The 15,745-nt window shown below is 39.1% G+C and overlaps 2 protein-coding genes across 2 annotated transcripts; one reads left to right on the top strand and one right to left on the bottom strand.

The window, feature by feature from the left end:
* Positions 1-1,029: 1,029 nt before the first annotated feature.
* LOC101155419 (cytochrome P450 2J6) lies at positions 1,030-6,464 on the bottom strand. Its single transcript, XM_020702698.2, has 9 exons — positions 6,203-6,464; positions 5,961-6,123; positions 4,909-5,058; positions 4,665-4,825; positions 3,284-3,460; positions 2,234-2,375; positions 1,813-2,000; positions 1,601-1,742; positions 1,030-1,500 (listed from the first exon to the last, which is right to left on the bottom strand). The coding sequence occupies exons 1-9, from the start codon at positions 6,404-6,406 to the stop codon at positions 1,316-1,318; spliced, it is 1,512 nt and encodes a 503-aa protein (XP_020558357.1). The 5' UTR covers positions 6,407-6,464; the 3' UTR covers positions 1,030-1,315.
* A 3,603-nt stretch (positions 6,465-10,067) lies between these two features.
* On the top strand, positions 10,068-15,262 carry LOC101155183 (cytochrome b-c1 complex subunit 6, mitochondrial). Its single transcript, XM_011474496.3, has 4 exons — positions 10,068-10,212; positions 10,470-10,505; positions 14,238-14,399; positions 15,031-15,262. The coding sequence occupies exons 1-4, from the start codon at positions 10,168-10,170 to the stop codon at positions 15,061-15,063; spliced, it is 276 nt and encodes a 91-aa protein (XP_011472798.1). The 5' UTR covers positions 10,068-10,167; the 3' UTR covers positions 15,064-15,262.
* Positions 15,263-15,745: the final 483 nt, after the last annotated feature.

The raw sequence follows: 15,745 nt of genomic DNA, 5'->3' as shown, positions 1-15,745 counted from the left end.
TCATGTGACCTAAAAAACCCAAACGGTTCTGATCGGTTCCTGTCACATCACTTCTCTTCAGGCTGCTCCTCCAAGCACCAATATTTGTTCACCTTCTTTATGAAGTAACACTTGTGTGGAAACAAAACACAGAAGGGATTCTTTTGTTAGCAAACATTTCATATTTTCATGTGCAAATTATAAGTTACATTTAGTAAACTGCACATTTTGTTTGAACATTTATTTTCAGAACCTTTACCTTGAATCCCATTTAGTGCCAAAAATATGACTTCATATTTTCAAAGTGCTGTAAACATTTAACAGGCTGCTGGTAAAATGGAAATTCGGGTTCCTTTATGACTCCTCTGAGCTTTCCACACGCTGACCGTTGGGTGAACTCGCTCAGACATCCGTTTATGTCTTTCTTGAACGTTTGGTAGATCATTTGCTCGATGGTTCAAAAACAGAGCCGTTAAACAGTGAACAAAGATGAAGAAAACACGTTGTCTTCTGAAGCTCAAGACAGATTTTCTAAAATCATCTCACACAAATGTGTTCCTGTTTGTCATTTTTGTTGACTGTTTGAATCCTTATCACTGCAGGCTGGATGGTTGATTCTGTTCATTGAGTAGAAATGAGAGGAACTTGTTTTTAAATGACTATACTTTTTCTGTGTTTTTCCCTCCACCCTCACTGGATCAGCCGGTGGTGTATTCTGCATGATTTTGTAAAGTCTATGTTCTGCTAGCGGTTGCTTTTTGTTCAAGGCTGACCTCCACCGGATCTCCTCTTGGAATATAAGGAGAAAATAACTGTGTCTCATAATCATAGAGATTTTTGCAGGAATGCAGACAATAAACACTTAAGTCACATTAGATAAATAAAGAAAAATTAAAAACTTTTAATAATTATAATAAAAGCATGTGTCCTAATTAGACCTGATGGTCTCTGCATACGAAAATGTTTTTTGTTTCTTTCGTTTCACATTTCCACTTTTCTTTAAATAAAAAATAAAAGTGGCCTTGAAGAAAAATAGAAAAACAGAAAAAAAACACTCCGATCGTCTGTTTTTATTTAAATAAGCCATTCATGATTCATGTGAACATTAGACCATTTTTCATTCACATTAAGGTAGTAAAAATGTTTACAGCTAAAAAAATGGTTGATAAAAATGCAAACCCCAAAGGATCATGGGAAGTGACCTCTTTCCTGATTGTTTAATCATTCCTGCTGGTGACAGAGTAGTAATTAACTCTGTGGTTGTGCTCAAAGCTAGAATTCTTTGAAGGAACAATTTAAAACCATTATGATGCTGCAGCTCCTCAGTCTGCTGCCGTTACTTCTCAGAACTTGCCTGGACACAGATTTTGTACGGTTTTGGAGCCAAAGTTAGGCCGGCGCGATAGTCGAGCACAGGCTCCACCCCGGCGGGCATGGAAAAGCTGAAGTGCTGCATGAAGGAGGTGAAGAAGAGGAAAAGCTCCATCCTGGCCAGGTTCTCCCCCAGACACAACCTTTTTCCTGAGACAGAAGAAGTGAATCTTCAGTTTCTCCCATGTTTTGATGACCTTTTCCTAAACTCACAGACGTGCTGATCCGTGTTGTGACTGTTGCTGCTCACCAGCAGAAAAAGGGATAAACGCTCCTCGTTTCACAAACTTGCCGTCTTTGTTCAGAAAGTGTCCCGGGTTGAACGCGTGGGGCGTCTCCCATTCTTTCTCGTCAAACAGAACTGAAGTCAGGTTGGGAATGATCAGCACTCCCTGGAAAAATCAAGAGCTGTGGTCTTCATCCGGAAATGTTGGCGCTCCTTCTGCAAGTGAGAAGAATTACCTTTGGGATGGTAAAGCCTCCCAGCTGAACATCTTTGTTGGTGGCGTGTGGTAAAGACAGAGGAACGATGTTCCCAATCCTCTGGACCTCATGGATGACAGCATCTGTGTACGGTAGTTCTGCACGGTCCTCCATGCATGGGGGTCTGGACTTTCCAATCACTTTGTGTATCTCTGCTTGGACTTTTTCTGAGCAAAACAATCAAAGATAACAGTCAAAACAGCTGAGTTTACTTAAAAAAACCAAAACCTGTCATCTGTACGTTAACAAACTATAGATCTACACCTAAACTTCAGCATGTATTTTTGAGGGACCTTTTTTTTGTTTCATTGTTTTTAAAAATGTGTTCTATCTAACTATTCAGAAACTCCAGAGCCTTCACAGTTGGGATGCTTCTGTTCTGGCCTCTGAATATTCTCACCTTGGATCTCGGGATATTTGGCCATGTAAAGGAACGCCCAGCGCAGGGTGGTGGATGTGGTCTCGGAGCCGGCCACAAACAGATCCAAAACGCACATGATCAGGTTTTCCTCATCAAACGTGCTGCCTTCCTGCCCTTTGGTCTGGAAACGTACACAAGTCACTTAAAAAACAAATAACAGCAAATAAAACCGCACATCTGACTAACGGTAAAATATGTTTGCATCACAAAGAGGCTGGCTAATCTTTTTAACAACCAAACCAAGGAAAAATCTATTAAAGACCCACACCAATCGTCTTCTGATTTATTTTCAAAGCGTTCCCAGTGGTTTTTCATTTATGATTTTGCTGTTTTTATCCAAAATCCCCAAAACCTGTGTCTTTTTTTAGGACGCACTTTCTGCAGAGCGGCAGGAGTTCATTAGAAATTCACCTCTGCGTTGTGAGCGGGACAGTTGGCGCCGAGTAAACTTACTTCCATTTCCCATCATCCATGTGTTTACACACTTTCCACCTAGCTTACAGCCCCTCACACCCTTGACCTAATATTAGTGGTGCAACAAAATTGGCGAGCAACATAATCCATGCAGTTTAGATCCAGATTCCAGCTCAGACGAGGAAAACAAAGACGTTCGTGGATCTATTTGTCTGACAGTGGATGCATCAGAATGGAGCAGAGCAGGGAGCTTGTGGCCTGCTCACTGTATTTTCAGGATAAAACTACAATAACATAGTAAAGATACCAAAAAGACCATTTTCATCTGAGTAGGTCTTTGGAAAACACATTTCCTTTCTGTTTTTTTGTTTGGTTGAGCAGGCAGTTAAAGGGTTAACGGGGAGGATTGCTGTAAGTCAAAAGCGACAGTAGACACTGGAGAATCCAGACATGCCCCGTAACTAAATAACAGTTATGCTGTCAAATGTTTGTCTGTGTGTACAGAATATGTGCATTACAAAACGTGACGACTTCAAAAACCTGTGAGACTGCTGCAAATGCTTTCAGCAGACGGTCTGCACGGACGACAAAGACCAACTGTGAGCTGCTTGTCACCTTCTGGATCTCTGTCAGGTAGAAGTCGATGTAATCTCTTGCATCTGAGGGGTCCCAGCTCTTCTTGTGCTCCTTCAGCTCTTCTCCTATGAAGTCTTGCACTTCCCTCCAGATATGCTGGAGTGTCTTATGTGGACCCGGCAAACATCTCATGATCAGAGTGAAGGAGTTGTAGAGCTGCACAACGGAACATCAAGAAATTATTTAGAAATAGACTTATTGGACGATTGGTGAATTCGCATGACGTTGATGAATTGTGGTAAAAACAAAAGTTAATGATGGACGTTGATGCTGAAGAGATGCTTTTCATCACATACTATAGCAAATTGTCTCTCTTATACATCGTCTGGCGTTCAAAACCAAGAAGCCAAAATCCCATAGACATCTATAGAGAAATAAACAGCTGGTACTCAGTCATTCTATTGGTCAGAATAACCATTCTGGATCTGATACCTTCTTTATAATCCACATTTTTTCATGATAATTTTTCTGTAGTTCAAGTCAAGCTATAAACTGACCAATCATATGCCTCTATAAAATTCCCCAGAGTTCTAGATGCACTTCATCTCCCAGCAACCCCAGCACACACTTCCTGGATGCCACACACCTGATTCTCATTTGCAATCGTGCACAATCTACTTAACCCTGGTGCTATCCAACGCATTGGATTGGGAGTTGGGTCATCTAGACCCACTAAACAGTGCTCTGAACCTTTTTTCTTCAATGATTTGTGATCTTCACTGGTGTCCATGGATTACATGAAATCTTTCCACCTTTATCCACCTCTGTCATGGTAGGGAGAACACGTCAATGTAAGGGTGGGGTCATTTTGATCCCACAAGATAGTATAAGGGTTCAACTTTGTACTGAGGCTGTGTCCAAATTCCCACCCTAACCCCTAACTACTAAAAAACGACAGTACCGCACTGTGTAGGGCCCTGAATTTTAAAAGCAATTCAGACATTACGCTCACTACTTTTCTTTTTCTTCAAACGCCGAATATGACGTCATCGATTATGGATTCCAGTTGTGCTTACTGACCTCAATTCGACGTTCTGTGGTACACGGCGCTCAAAAATCTGTCAAAATGTTTGACTTTTGTAAACTACGAAGCCTCACTGCTTGATAGATTGTTGGAGCATTGTGGGTACTGTAGTCAGGAGCCTGGCGCATTGATACGTGCTTCAACCGTTTGTAAATCGCTTGGATAAAGTTTGACTTATATGACTGTTTTGTTTCGCTGGAGGTGCGAAATCCGAGAAAATATGTTAACCTTTAAAATGAAAGGCATTTTAGTTTTTCTTTAACCAGAGAGCCATAAAGGAGGGGTCAAAGGGCAATGTGGCCCCAGGTTGAGTTAAGAGGGTTAAAGGTCTGGTACCTGTGCCCAGATAGAAGCTTCAATCTGGAGCGCTCTGTCAAAGAGCAGCATCAGTTTTTTGAACTTCTTGTCGCCATAATTGAAGCGATGACCGAAGACCAGATGGCAGATGATGTTGGAGACGGTGTTGTTGATGATGAGGTGGGGGTCCAAAGGCTCGCCTCCAAAAGAAAAAAAGCACATTTTCTGTTAGTCTCTCATGAACGTCAAACCTGAACCACTTGCTGTAATGTTGAAACATCACCTTTAAAGCGTTTCAGCTCTTCTGCGCAGTGAGCAAACTCATTCAGGATGACGGGTTCCAGAGACTTCTTTCCAAATCCAAAGTATCTGAGGGTTGAAAGCGCGAAACGCCTCTGTTCCGTCCAGTTGGCGCCGTTGCTGAAAATCACTCCTGACCAGAAACAAAAAAACGATGAAAATAAGTTGTAATCAATTTACAACATGACTCAAGCACCACTTTTTAAGATACTCATTCTAATTAAAAAAAATAAAAAATATATATTTTGAACTTAAATAAAAAATTTGAAAAAGAAAACAACACCTTAAATTGTCCTGAAGTTGCACATTATTTCTTCTCACATACATTATCATATAGACAAGCAAAATTATTTTGATTCCAATTTAATACAGAAGAGTCTGTCCAGGAAAAAGCATTTCAGAATAAAGTACATTTTGTTTTATATCCATAATTTGTGTTTGTAAAAGAAGACAGGCTGTGTGTGGTGCTTGTGTCTCAAGACCCAAAGAATAGCACTAAACATGGATCGAATTCTGATCGGGTTCTGATTGACAGGTTTTGGACTTGGTGACTGATTTTGATCTACCGATGATGAAGGATCCACAATAATAAAAACCCAAAAATATATATTATTCCATTATTTTTTCCATTTTTTTATTTTAATAAAAATCAATAAGTGATCAACAGATTACATCAAAGAAATGTTCCAATCCCTGTTTTTCAAAATAAAGCTCACAGAACAAAGTCACCTTACCATGTTTTTCTACAGGAACTGCAGAAGCTCAGTTTACACACAGGTGCACTTTATTGAACTTTCACTGGTCTGAGTCAATCATTTATTCCATTCAGCTATAAAGCATCGTGGTTGGTCCCATGTGGTCAGTATTACCTTTTTGGTGGAGGAGATTTCAACACCTTTAGACAAGTCCTGATGTACCATTTTCTATTTTATCTTTACATTGTGTTCATTATTTCCTGCTTTTTAAAATCTAATTTCCTAACATGTAAGTTTAACCGGCTGAAACAAGTTTGTGTTTGCGTGTTTAGCTGCTCACCCAGCCCTTTAGCGATCTCATCCTGCAGAGGGAGGTGTGGGCGGTCTACAACACTGTCCCCCTTTGTTACCAGAGCTTCTTTCAAAGCTTTGTGTCCATTCAACACCACAGTCCACCGCTGACCAAACCGCAGGCTGTACAGATCTCCATATTCTGCTGCCAACTACAGAACATTTTCATCCAACATTTACAGAAAAGATGAACTGCCAAACAAATGACCTCTTTTTTTTTATTATTGGTACCTTTGAAAAGCTCTCATGGGGCCTGCCCACGTCCACGGTGAATATGTTTCCTAAAATTGGAAGACCTGGAGGTCCTGGAGGGAAGCTAAGAGGCCGGCGGTTTTTAATGTAATCCGCAGTGATAATGAAAACTGATAGGAAAAGCAGCAGACTTTTCAAATCCCACTCAAGCATCAGTCCGATTGTAGAGGAGAACAAATCCATGATTTTAAGCCACACAGACTGGTTTCCCCTGTGAACCAATTCTACAAGTTCCTGTAAACATACAATCATTACTAGTTCATCACTGCGGTGAAGTTAGTCTTAGGTTGGACAGACATTCGGCGCGGATCTCCAGTGAGGTCTCTTAGAGACGGTCAACAAATTAACAAGTGCATGAGATGGAGAAGATTTTAGATCAAACCCAAGACTAAATGCTTTGCAAAAATAAATAAATTACTACAAAACATTTCCTCATGTTGTTTAAATTATCGTATATATTTTGCAATGTTTTAATGAGAAAAGTTTTGCAATCATAGATGCTCAAAATCTAATGAGAAAAATGGTTTGAAGTAAAGATTCTGTTTTTTTTCTTTAACTAGCTTCCAAACCATGTGACCTTATGATTGCAAATATATGCCAAATTATGGCTCCAACGTACATCATACACACAAAAAAAATGTACATGATTTTTTTTATATAAAAAGAGCAATTTGCAAATAAAATCTGTTCAGTTTTTTCAATAACTCCCAAACTACGTGACCTAAAAACATGAAACCTATGCCAAATTGTTGTGCTGACATCCCAACATCAGACACACCACTTTGTTTTGTAATCAAATGTGTTAAATAATTTACATGAATTTTTACATTAACCCTCATGCTATCCTAGGAGCGTTAACATTGGGAGTGGGGTCATCTAGACCCACAAGACAATGCGCTTAACCTATTTTCTTCAATGATTTGTGATCTTCTCTGGTTTTCATGGATAACATGAAATCTTTCCACCTTTATCATGGTAGGATAACACGTCAATGGTCAGCTTGACCCTGTAGGATAGCACAAGGGTTAAAATTTCACAGGTTTGCATAAGAAATTTGGTCATTTTTTAAATAGCTCCCAAACCGCCAGACACAAAGAGATTAAACCTATGCCGAATTGTGGTACTGACCAACCCACATCAGACACACCACTTTGTTTTGTAATCAAATACGTTAAATCTTTTATATGAATTTTTACATTAAAATTCCACAGGTTTGCATATGAAATTTTGCCATTTTTTTCATAAGCTGCCAAACCGCCTCACCCAAAGAGAAGAAACCTATGCCGAATTGAGGTTCTGATATCTCTACATCAAACACACCACTTTCTTTTGCAATAGGTTTAATCTCTTTGGGTCATGTGGTTTGGGAGCTATTGAAAAAAAAACATAATTCACATGCAAACTTCTGGAATTTTTATATTAAAATTCACATGAATTTTTTGTGTGTATGATGTACGTTGGAGCGTTAATTTGGCATACATTTGCAATCATAAGGTCACATGGTTTGGAAGCTATTTAAAAATAAAACAAAATCTTTACTTCAAACCATTTTTCTCATTAGATTTTGAGCATCTATGATTGCAAAACTTTTCTCATTAAAACATTGTAAAATAAATATGATTATTTAAACACAACATGAAGAAATGTTTTGTAGTAATTTATTTATTTTTGCAAAGCATTTAGTCCTGGGTTTGATCTAAAATCTTCTCCATCTCATGCACTGTTTAATTTGTTGATGGTCCCTAAGAGACCTCACTGGAGATCCGCGCTGAATGTCTGTCGAATATCCAACCTAAAACTAACTTCACCGCAGTCAATCAATCATTTGCTGTGCCAAAGGTAATCTTCAGTTGTGTCACTAAGTAACCAGTAATGTTGCAATATGATCCCTATAAGCTAATCATTACAACTACCCGTTCAAATTGCTTTGGACATCAGCCCGTTGTTCTCAAATGTTTGTGGAAATTGAATGTTTACGCTTGTTAAATTATAATAGATCTACAAACTGCTGCTCCTTAGTCAGGAACATTTTCTGCCAGAATTTTGTTTAGATGGAGGGGGAAGTGGTTTATTTTCAAAATAAAACTTCCAAGTAGGATATTACAACTGGAACAGATCAACTTGGGGTAAATGTTAAGGGTTTTCCCAATGAGTTATATCGCTAGAGGAGACACGCCCGCTTGAGAAGCCTGGCCACCGGTGGCGGAGCGCGACGCCATCTTGGTGAGGTCGTCGGCCCCCACATGACAATGCTTTCTATTGCTTTTAGTGGCATCTAAGTAGCTTTTATATAATACATATATTTTTTATTCTATATATGATATATATAGATACATCATTTGTCGTTGTTTAATAAGAAAAACAGTCAGCCTTAAAAGCTCAAACTTTAATGAAAAATGCATAGTTGCAGGACTTCTTACAAATAAAAAGATTATTACAAAGAATTTTTAAAAATAATTTTTAAACATTTAGAAGTTTTAGGCCTCTTTGACATGTTATTGTTAGAAAAGCCCAACAATAAGTCAATAATAATAATAATAATAATAATAGTCAACAAAAAGTCCAAAAGTTAACAATAGATTTATCCTAAAAAACACAAAGAAAAACAATAAATTTACTGATTCATGTAAGTCACATGTGTCAAACTCAAGGCCCGGGGCCAAACGTTGCCCACCATGTCATTTTATGTGGCCCGCGAGAGCATAAAAGTTTTTAATTTCTTAAAATAAAACAGAAATTGGTGTGTATTTATTCATATCTAAGAGGAATCAGACTTGAAATATCAGATTGGGCAACTATACATTATGACTTCAACCCTGTCAATATAACCTGATTGAATCAAATTTAAAAGGATTTATGCTAGAATAACAAGCAAATATATGTTTTCTATGAAACTGTAATTGTCACTTTAAAAAGTTATAGTAAATAAATAATGAGTTATTTAACATTAAGGAGTAGTTACATTTATTTTTTATTTAGTCATATGTATAAGTTATTTCTGACCCTTTGAGGACAACCACTATGCTGATGTGGCCCTCAGTGAAAATGAGATTGACACCCCTGATGTAAGTGATCAATAGGTGTATCACGGATGGGATGGTTTCAAGCCAACAGTCTAGCCAGTCTTATCAAAATCTGTTTCCACAAAATTTTTTGAACATAGCCAGACTGTATTGCTAGTTTGTAACCACAGAGATCCATCTGGGTTAGCTCTTTGATAGCTAAGGCACACTTTTTCCTTAAGTCTGAATCCATTGGAAACCTGCAAAGAAAGTTCAGTAACTGAGTCAGAAATGTATAAATCTATATTACTATGATAGCTTAGTCCTAGTATACTGTATATAGGTTTAACTAAATAAAGTTTACATTTATGTCGACAGCAAATTATACGTACATCATGTAGCATGTTTTTATAATAGCCCTGGAGCATCATCATGCTTGTCAACATGTGTACTATTGAAGCCCCTGCAGCATTACAAGAAAAAAATGTACTTAAATCTCAAATGTTATGCCTTCCTCCTCCGTGGACTCATTTCTCCGATTTTGGCAGTTGAAGCCCGCAAAATGAACTGGCATTTTGCAAAAAGTGTGTGTACATGCATGCACTGCAGCAGTAACTTGACCTCACCAAGATGGCGGTGCTCTCCTCCCATTAGGAATCACGTGATGTCTCCTCAAGCGATATAACTCATTGGTTTTTCCTGTATATTATGCCGTTTTGTTTCTTTTGCTGATTGTATAATACGTTTGATACGTCTCACTAAATGTTTTCATCAAAAAAGGGCCAAATTTGGTGAACGAAGCATTATATTGTGAAAGTCTCCTACCCGGAAACTCTTCATCTTCTTTACCGGAACTTGCTAGCTTGCCATCTCTCGGCTTGTGTGACCTGTGGTGTCCTCCAACAGCCCAGCCACTGATAACCATAAAGAAAGACTGAAATAATGGTCTTTGAAGAGAAGATGATTATGAACGGAGAACCTGAAGACGTAAGCAGTTCCCGGAACTCTAAAACAAACCTTATGTTGGATTTCCTGCCATCATTTTAGCAGAGGCTAACAGTTTGGGCTAACAATGCTACATCATCACTTAGCTAGTCATTGAATATCATTGAGCCTCATATTTCTGTTCATAATCGTAACAGAACCGAGTCGATGCATTTAAGGGCTAAAGTCAGATTTCTATAATATTTGGATTTTACTGTTATGGACAGAAACGATTATGTTTGCTCGTCTCTCTGTTTCAGGAGGAAGAAGAGGAGGAAGAAGAGGAGGAAATGGTGGTATGTAGGTCCCCTTAGCAGAACGAAGGAAATTTTTTTAAAATATGGTAGATTTTAGTTGCATTTTCTGACATGATGCCTTGTCTGTTGTGGTTTCTTTTAATTATTAAAGACACAGTAGTGATGGAGAAACCAAAGCTTTCTGAACCAAAATAAATCAAATTGTATGGAAGTGGTTCAGGGTTGTGAAGCATTTCGACACACCAAAACTAGTGACATCTATTGACCAGACAACAAAATTGTATCAGAATGGAACAAAAAAAGACCAATGTGTCATGAAAGAGTCATTATGTGTGTTGAGTCATGTGTAGCAATAAAACTTTGATGATTTCCAATATCTGTTTCTTTCATAAATATTCATAATGTAGTTGTCAAATAGTGACATTTCATGTATAAAATATTGTAAAACAAACACTTTTTGTTTGCAAGATTAGTTTAAAAAATAAATTAGATCTGTTCAAATGCCACATTTCATGAACGAAATACCTCAGTGAAATCCTAGAGCCAAATTTCTTTTAAATAAATGTTCCCCTCGTTTATAAAGCAAGGTGACCACAGCAGCAATGTAAGCAAAGACTCCTCCACTCATATAGCGATGACGGGAATTCTGGCTCTTCCTATAGGGAACCGTCTCTTCTGGCTCGGCTCCACTTTCAGGTCCCAATCAGCTTTTCAGATTGTTTTTTTTGCTCCAAACAATTTATTATGAACAATAATATAAAATTATGCGGAAAATGGATTGTTAATGCTATAAGAAAAAGTGTTTTTCTTTATTTGTGCCTAATTTTATTATGCTTTTATTTATTAACTGCCTATAAATGTAAAAAAAATAGGTTATAAAATACAGAAAACTACAATCCTACTTACAACTATATACTTTTAAAAATCGTTTTCAGTATAAACACATTTAAAGTGAAACAACACTGCAACCGCCTCACAAAATATAAAATGAAAACGTGCAAACCAAAAAAAATGTATCACAATAAGAGTTGGCACTTCAAATAACCAAGTTGTCTCAGCTCTGAGGAGCTGATCTGGTTCCTCCAGTCAGTTATGATCTGCTGCGGTTCTAGGATTCTCTCAGTTCTCAGGTGCAGGTTGGACTTGGAGCCGGTTCTAGATGGAATTCTTTTCTTGCAGAATCTAGATTCTCAAAGGGGAAATGGTTCCAGATTTGGCTTCTTTTCCACATATTTTCTTGGCTTTCTCTTTCTGTGTTGATGTTGTTTCTTCTTGTTGCACCTGTCTGTCTTTCTGTGTCTGTCTCTCTTCCTCGTGCTCGGGTTCGTGTGCTGCTGCTGCTGCTGCTGCTGCTGCTGCTGCTGCTGCTGCTGCTGCTGCTGCTGCTGCGGCGAGTGTAGCGAGCGTAGCGCTTAAAGAGAGAGAGAAAAAATATCCGCGACCGACTTATCACTGCTCTCTTAACGCCACAAACACAGGATGAGTGATGTCTCTATAAGAACAAATGAACTGAACTTTTAAAACTGGTGCGAATGGGCGGCAGTCTGCAAAACGCGAGGGATGAAATGAAGCTTCAATGGAAAGTCACGGGATCAAATGCAATCTGAAGCAAGCGCTCCATATGCCAACAGTGACACTTCTAAAACCCTGGATCACCAGGGCGGTGAAGAAGGTTCTTAATAAATAAAAAAGAAGAGAGCATTCAACAAAAAGGATCAAGAGCAGATGAGAGAGGTGAAAAACATCACAGAAACATCAGGTGAGAAAAGGAACGGCAGAGACTTTGCATCAGGAAAGGTGCTGCAGCAGCTGAAGCCACAGGTGGAGGATGACCAGGATCCACACTCTATCGTACTTGGATGATGGAGGCTGTGCTGTGAGGATGCTTTTCTTTGACTTCTCCTGTGCCTTTAAGACTACACAACCTGATCTGCTGCAGGCAGGAGAAGCTCATCCAGATGGCTGTGGAGCCGTTCTTGGTGTCCTGAATCATGGACGACTTAACCAACAGGCTGCCATATGTCCACATGGGGGGAGCCCTCAGCTGCAGTGTCGGGGCAGAACTGCTTTGTTTCCCGCTCTGTTCATGCTGTACACGTCTGACCTCTGCTATGACACCTCGACCTGCCATATGCAGACGTTTTCAGACGATACAGCCGTTGTGGCCTGCATAAAAGAGGGAGAGGAAGAGGAGAACTGGGGCCTTTTGGAGGACTTTGTGGCCTGGAGCAGGAAGAATCGCTGTAGCTGAATGTCCAAAAGACCAGAGAAATCGTCCTGGAAGAAAGCCTCCAAGCCTCCTTTTTGTTATTTGTAAATTATTGTTTTTTCTGTTTTATAATGTAGCACTTTGAGATTCTTCTTTTAAATGTAAAGCACATTCTTTCTAAATAAAATGGGAGATGGTGTAGAGATGGTGCGGTCCTACACGTACCTGGGGGTCCTGTTGGATAACAAGCTGGACTGGACCACCAATACAGACCACCTTTGCAAGAAGAGTCAGTCCAGGCTGTACTTCCTCCTTGACCATCTGCTCCAAACTGCTGCACGTTTCATCAGTCTGTGGCGGCGAGGGCCCTCCCCTATGCGGCGGCGTGCCGGTGCAGCAGCAGTAAGAAGAGCATCTCAATCCATAAGGCCAGCTCCGTGGTTGGACTGAAACTGGCCCCCTTAGAGGACGTGGCGGAGCAGAGGACTTAGTTCAAGTTCAGGGTCATTGTGACCTCACAACCTCTGCATCATCGAGAGGAGGAGGAGCCTGTTCAGCAGCAGACGACTGTCCCAACGCTGATCCACAGACAGGCTGAGGACGTCTTTTGTTCCTCGAGCTATAAGACAAAACTGAGCATCAAAAGTTGAATTTAAATTTTTGATATTTTTATGGTTTTATTGTAGTAAATTCTAATTTCTGAATATTTTATGGATTTGAAATATTGATGGCTTTTATGGTTTTATTCTTTTTATTGTGTGTTGAATGTTAGCAGCTGGCTGCTTTTTCATTTCCTTCAGGATCAATAAAGCTGCTTCTTCTTCTTCTTCTTTTAATGCATCTTCCAAAGCTACACAAACTGCAAAACTACCTGAAATGCATTTAACACAAACTACAAAGAAACTCGTGTTCAGAAAAGGAGAAAACGGAACAAAATAAATTCTAATATTTACCTTCACCGAATCTCACCGGTAATTGGAAAAATAAAACCTACATTTTAGACTTTTAGGCTTTTCCTACAAACATGATTTACTTTACAGGTTTGTCTTCTGAACATCATTTTGAAAGCATTCTGTTGAGCATTCCAAGGTTTTACACCAACAACAGAGACGCACATTTGCCTGAAAGTGGTCCGAACAATTTAAATCTCCTGTGAAATGAAAACTTTTGCAAACCATCCAGGGTTTCTCAGTTTTTAAATATAAACATGCCTAGTACGTGTAGCAATTCTCTTAAGTCGGTAAACGTCAGTAAACCTGTCTCAAAGAATTTGTATCTTCTCAAAATTCAGCTTCAGCTTTAGTCAACTCACTCCTGGTTTAATTATATGGGTTTTATATGTGTGGGTATTAATATTACATCACACTTCTACACTGTGAACAAAGTAAGTTAATACAATCGAACAAAATAACATTCTCATCCAGAAACAAGAAAACTGTCTTCTTTGTTTGTTTTCTTTAACAATAAATGAGGTGTCTAAGACAAATGTTTCCCTCCAAACTCCAACAGAATGAATGATCGTCTATTACAAACTGGAAACGTGTGGTTTTGTTCTGTTCCAGGATCCCCTTGAAGCAGTGCGACAGAAGTGCGAGGCGTCGGAGCACTGCGTCCACGCTCAGGCGCGTCTGGAACAATGTGAAACCAGAGTGGGCTCCCGCTCTGCGACAGACGAGGATTGCACAGAGGAGCTGTTTGACTTCCTGCACGCCCGAGACCACTGCGTACGTTAAATGCTGACGACCAACACCCCATAATCATCAAACACGACTCTCAAGCATCAACGTTATGCTCTTAAAAAAACCTGTTAGAACAGCATACGCCATACAAAGACTAATCATTACGCAATCTTGCTGTACAACTGTTTAATTAAGCTTAAGGGTAAAGGCTTTGCATCTATAATTAATTTGCAACATCACAATCATCTAGCGCAGTGTTCACTGACTTTGGACCAGCACCGGTCCATGTTGGGGCCGTTGGTATCGGACCCCAGAGAAAACAAACCCAACCTGCATTTTTTCTGTTTTATTTCTAATTCTGAAGGAAGTTTTATTTTGAAAAACTACTGGATTCTCTCCGCCAGATACGATTCATTCTTGACGGAAAAGGCAAAAAAAAAATCGTCCAATCTTTGTATTTTCGTGAAAATTCTGTCATTAAACCGATTCGTGGCCAAAGGTTTGAGACCACTGATGTAGCACACAATATTACAATTTTTCTGATTAGTAAACTCATTAAGTAGCTAAAATTATAGAGTTAACTGCTACCCTGTTATGTAACAGCCTCAGGTTTGCTGAGTTAGTAAAATTGTTGCTTTGTGTTTTGCTGAAATGTATTTTTGTTGTCTCTCTGTAGGTGGCGCACAAACTGTTCCATTCTGTCAAATAAAGCCGTGCGACATCAGGACCAGGCGCTGCGAAAATGCTTCATAAACTGTACTGTCAGAAGAACTTGATATTCATTCGTCCATATGTGGATCTGATGTATGCTGTTGATTTGAAATGTATAACTTGTCTTCTCCTGTGAAGAGGTACTTAACAATGTACATACTTTCAAATAAATGTCATGGAATTGGCTCGAGGAACAACTATTGTCTTTTTTTTAGACATACATATGTGTATTTTTTTTCTCCTTAACGTCTTTTTTTATACGTACACATATATACCGGTATGTACATATATATATATTTATTTATTTATTTTTTTCCTCAACGTCTTGGGTTACCAAAAAGAAAATGTCCAGTCACATTTTTTTAAATCCATCTAAAACTACATTTCCCAGGGCCCCGCCCCTTCACTGAAAGGGCCCAACTGTCCTCTATAGATACCGACAGGAGTTCATTCGGTGGTCTGCAGTGGTTGAGACATATTCAGGTTCAGAAATGTCCTCGACAGAAGACACGTGGATTGGTCCCAGTCAGGATGTTTGGCATTTTTCACATGCTGCTTATATGCTACAGGTAAGGGATGATTTGATATATTTTAAAATGCTCGTTTCAGTGCACTAAAGAATTTTGATCTGAATCCTGACCTTGAGGTTTCCCTCTGTGTGTTTATATAGAAAACAATCC

Source organism: Oryzias latipes, chromosome 4 (assembly GCF_002234675.1).
Source record: "Oryzias latipes chromosome 4, ASM223467v1".
Classification (NCBI taxonomy): Eukaryota; Metazoa; Chordata; class Actinopteri; order Beloniformes; family Adrianichthyidae; genus Oryzias; species Oryzias latipes.
This window is presented reverse-complemented; position numbering and strand designations above follow the sequence as displayed.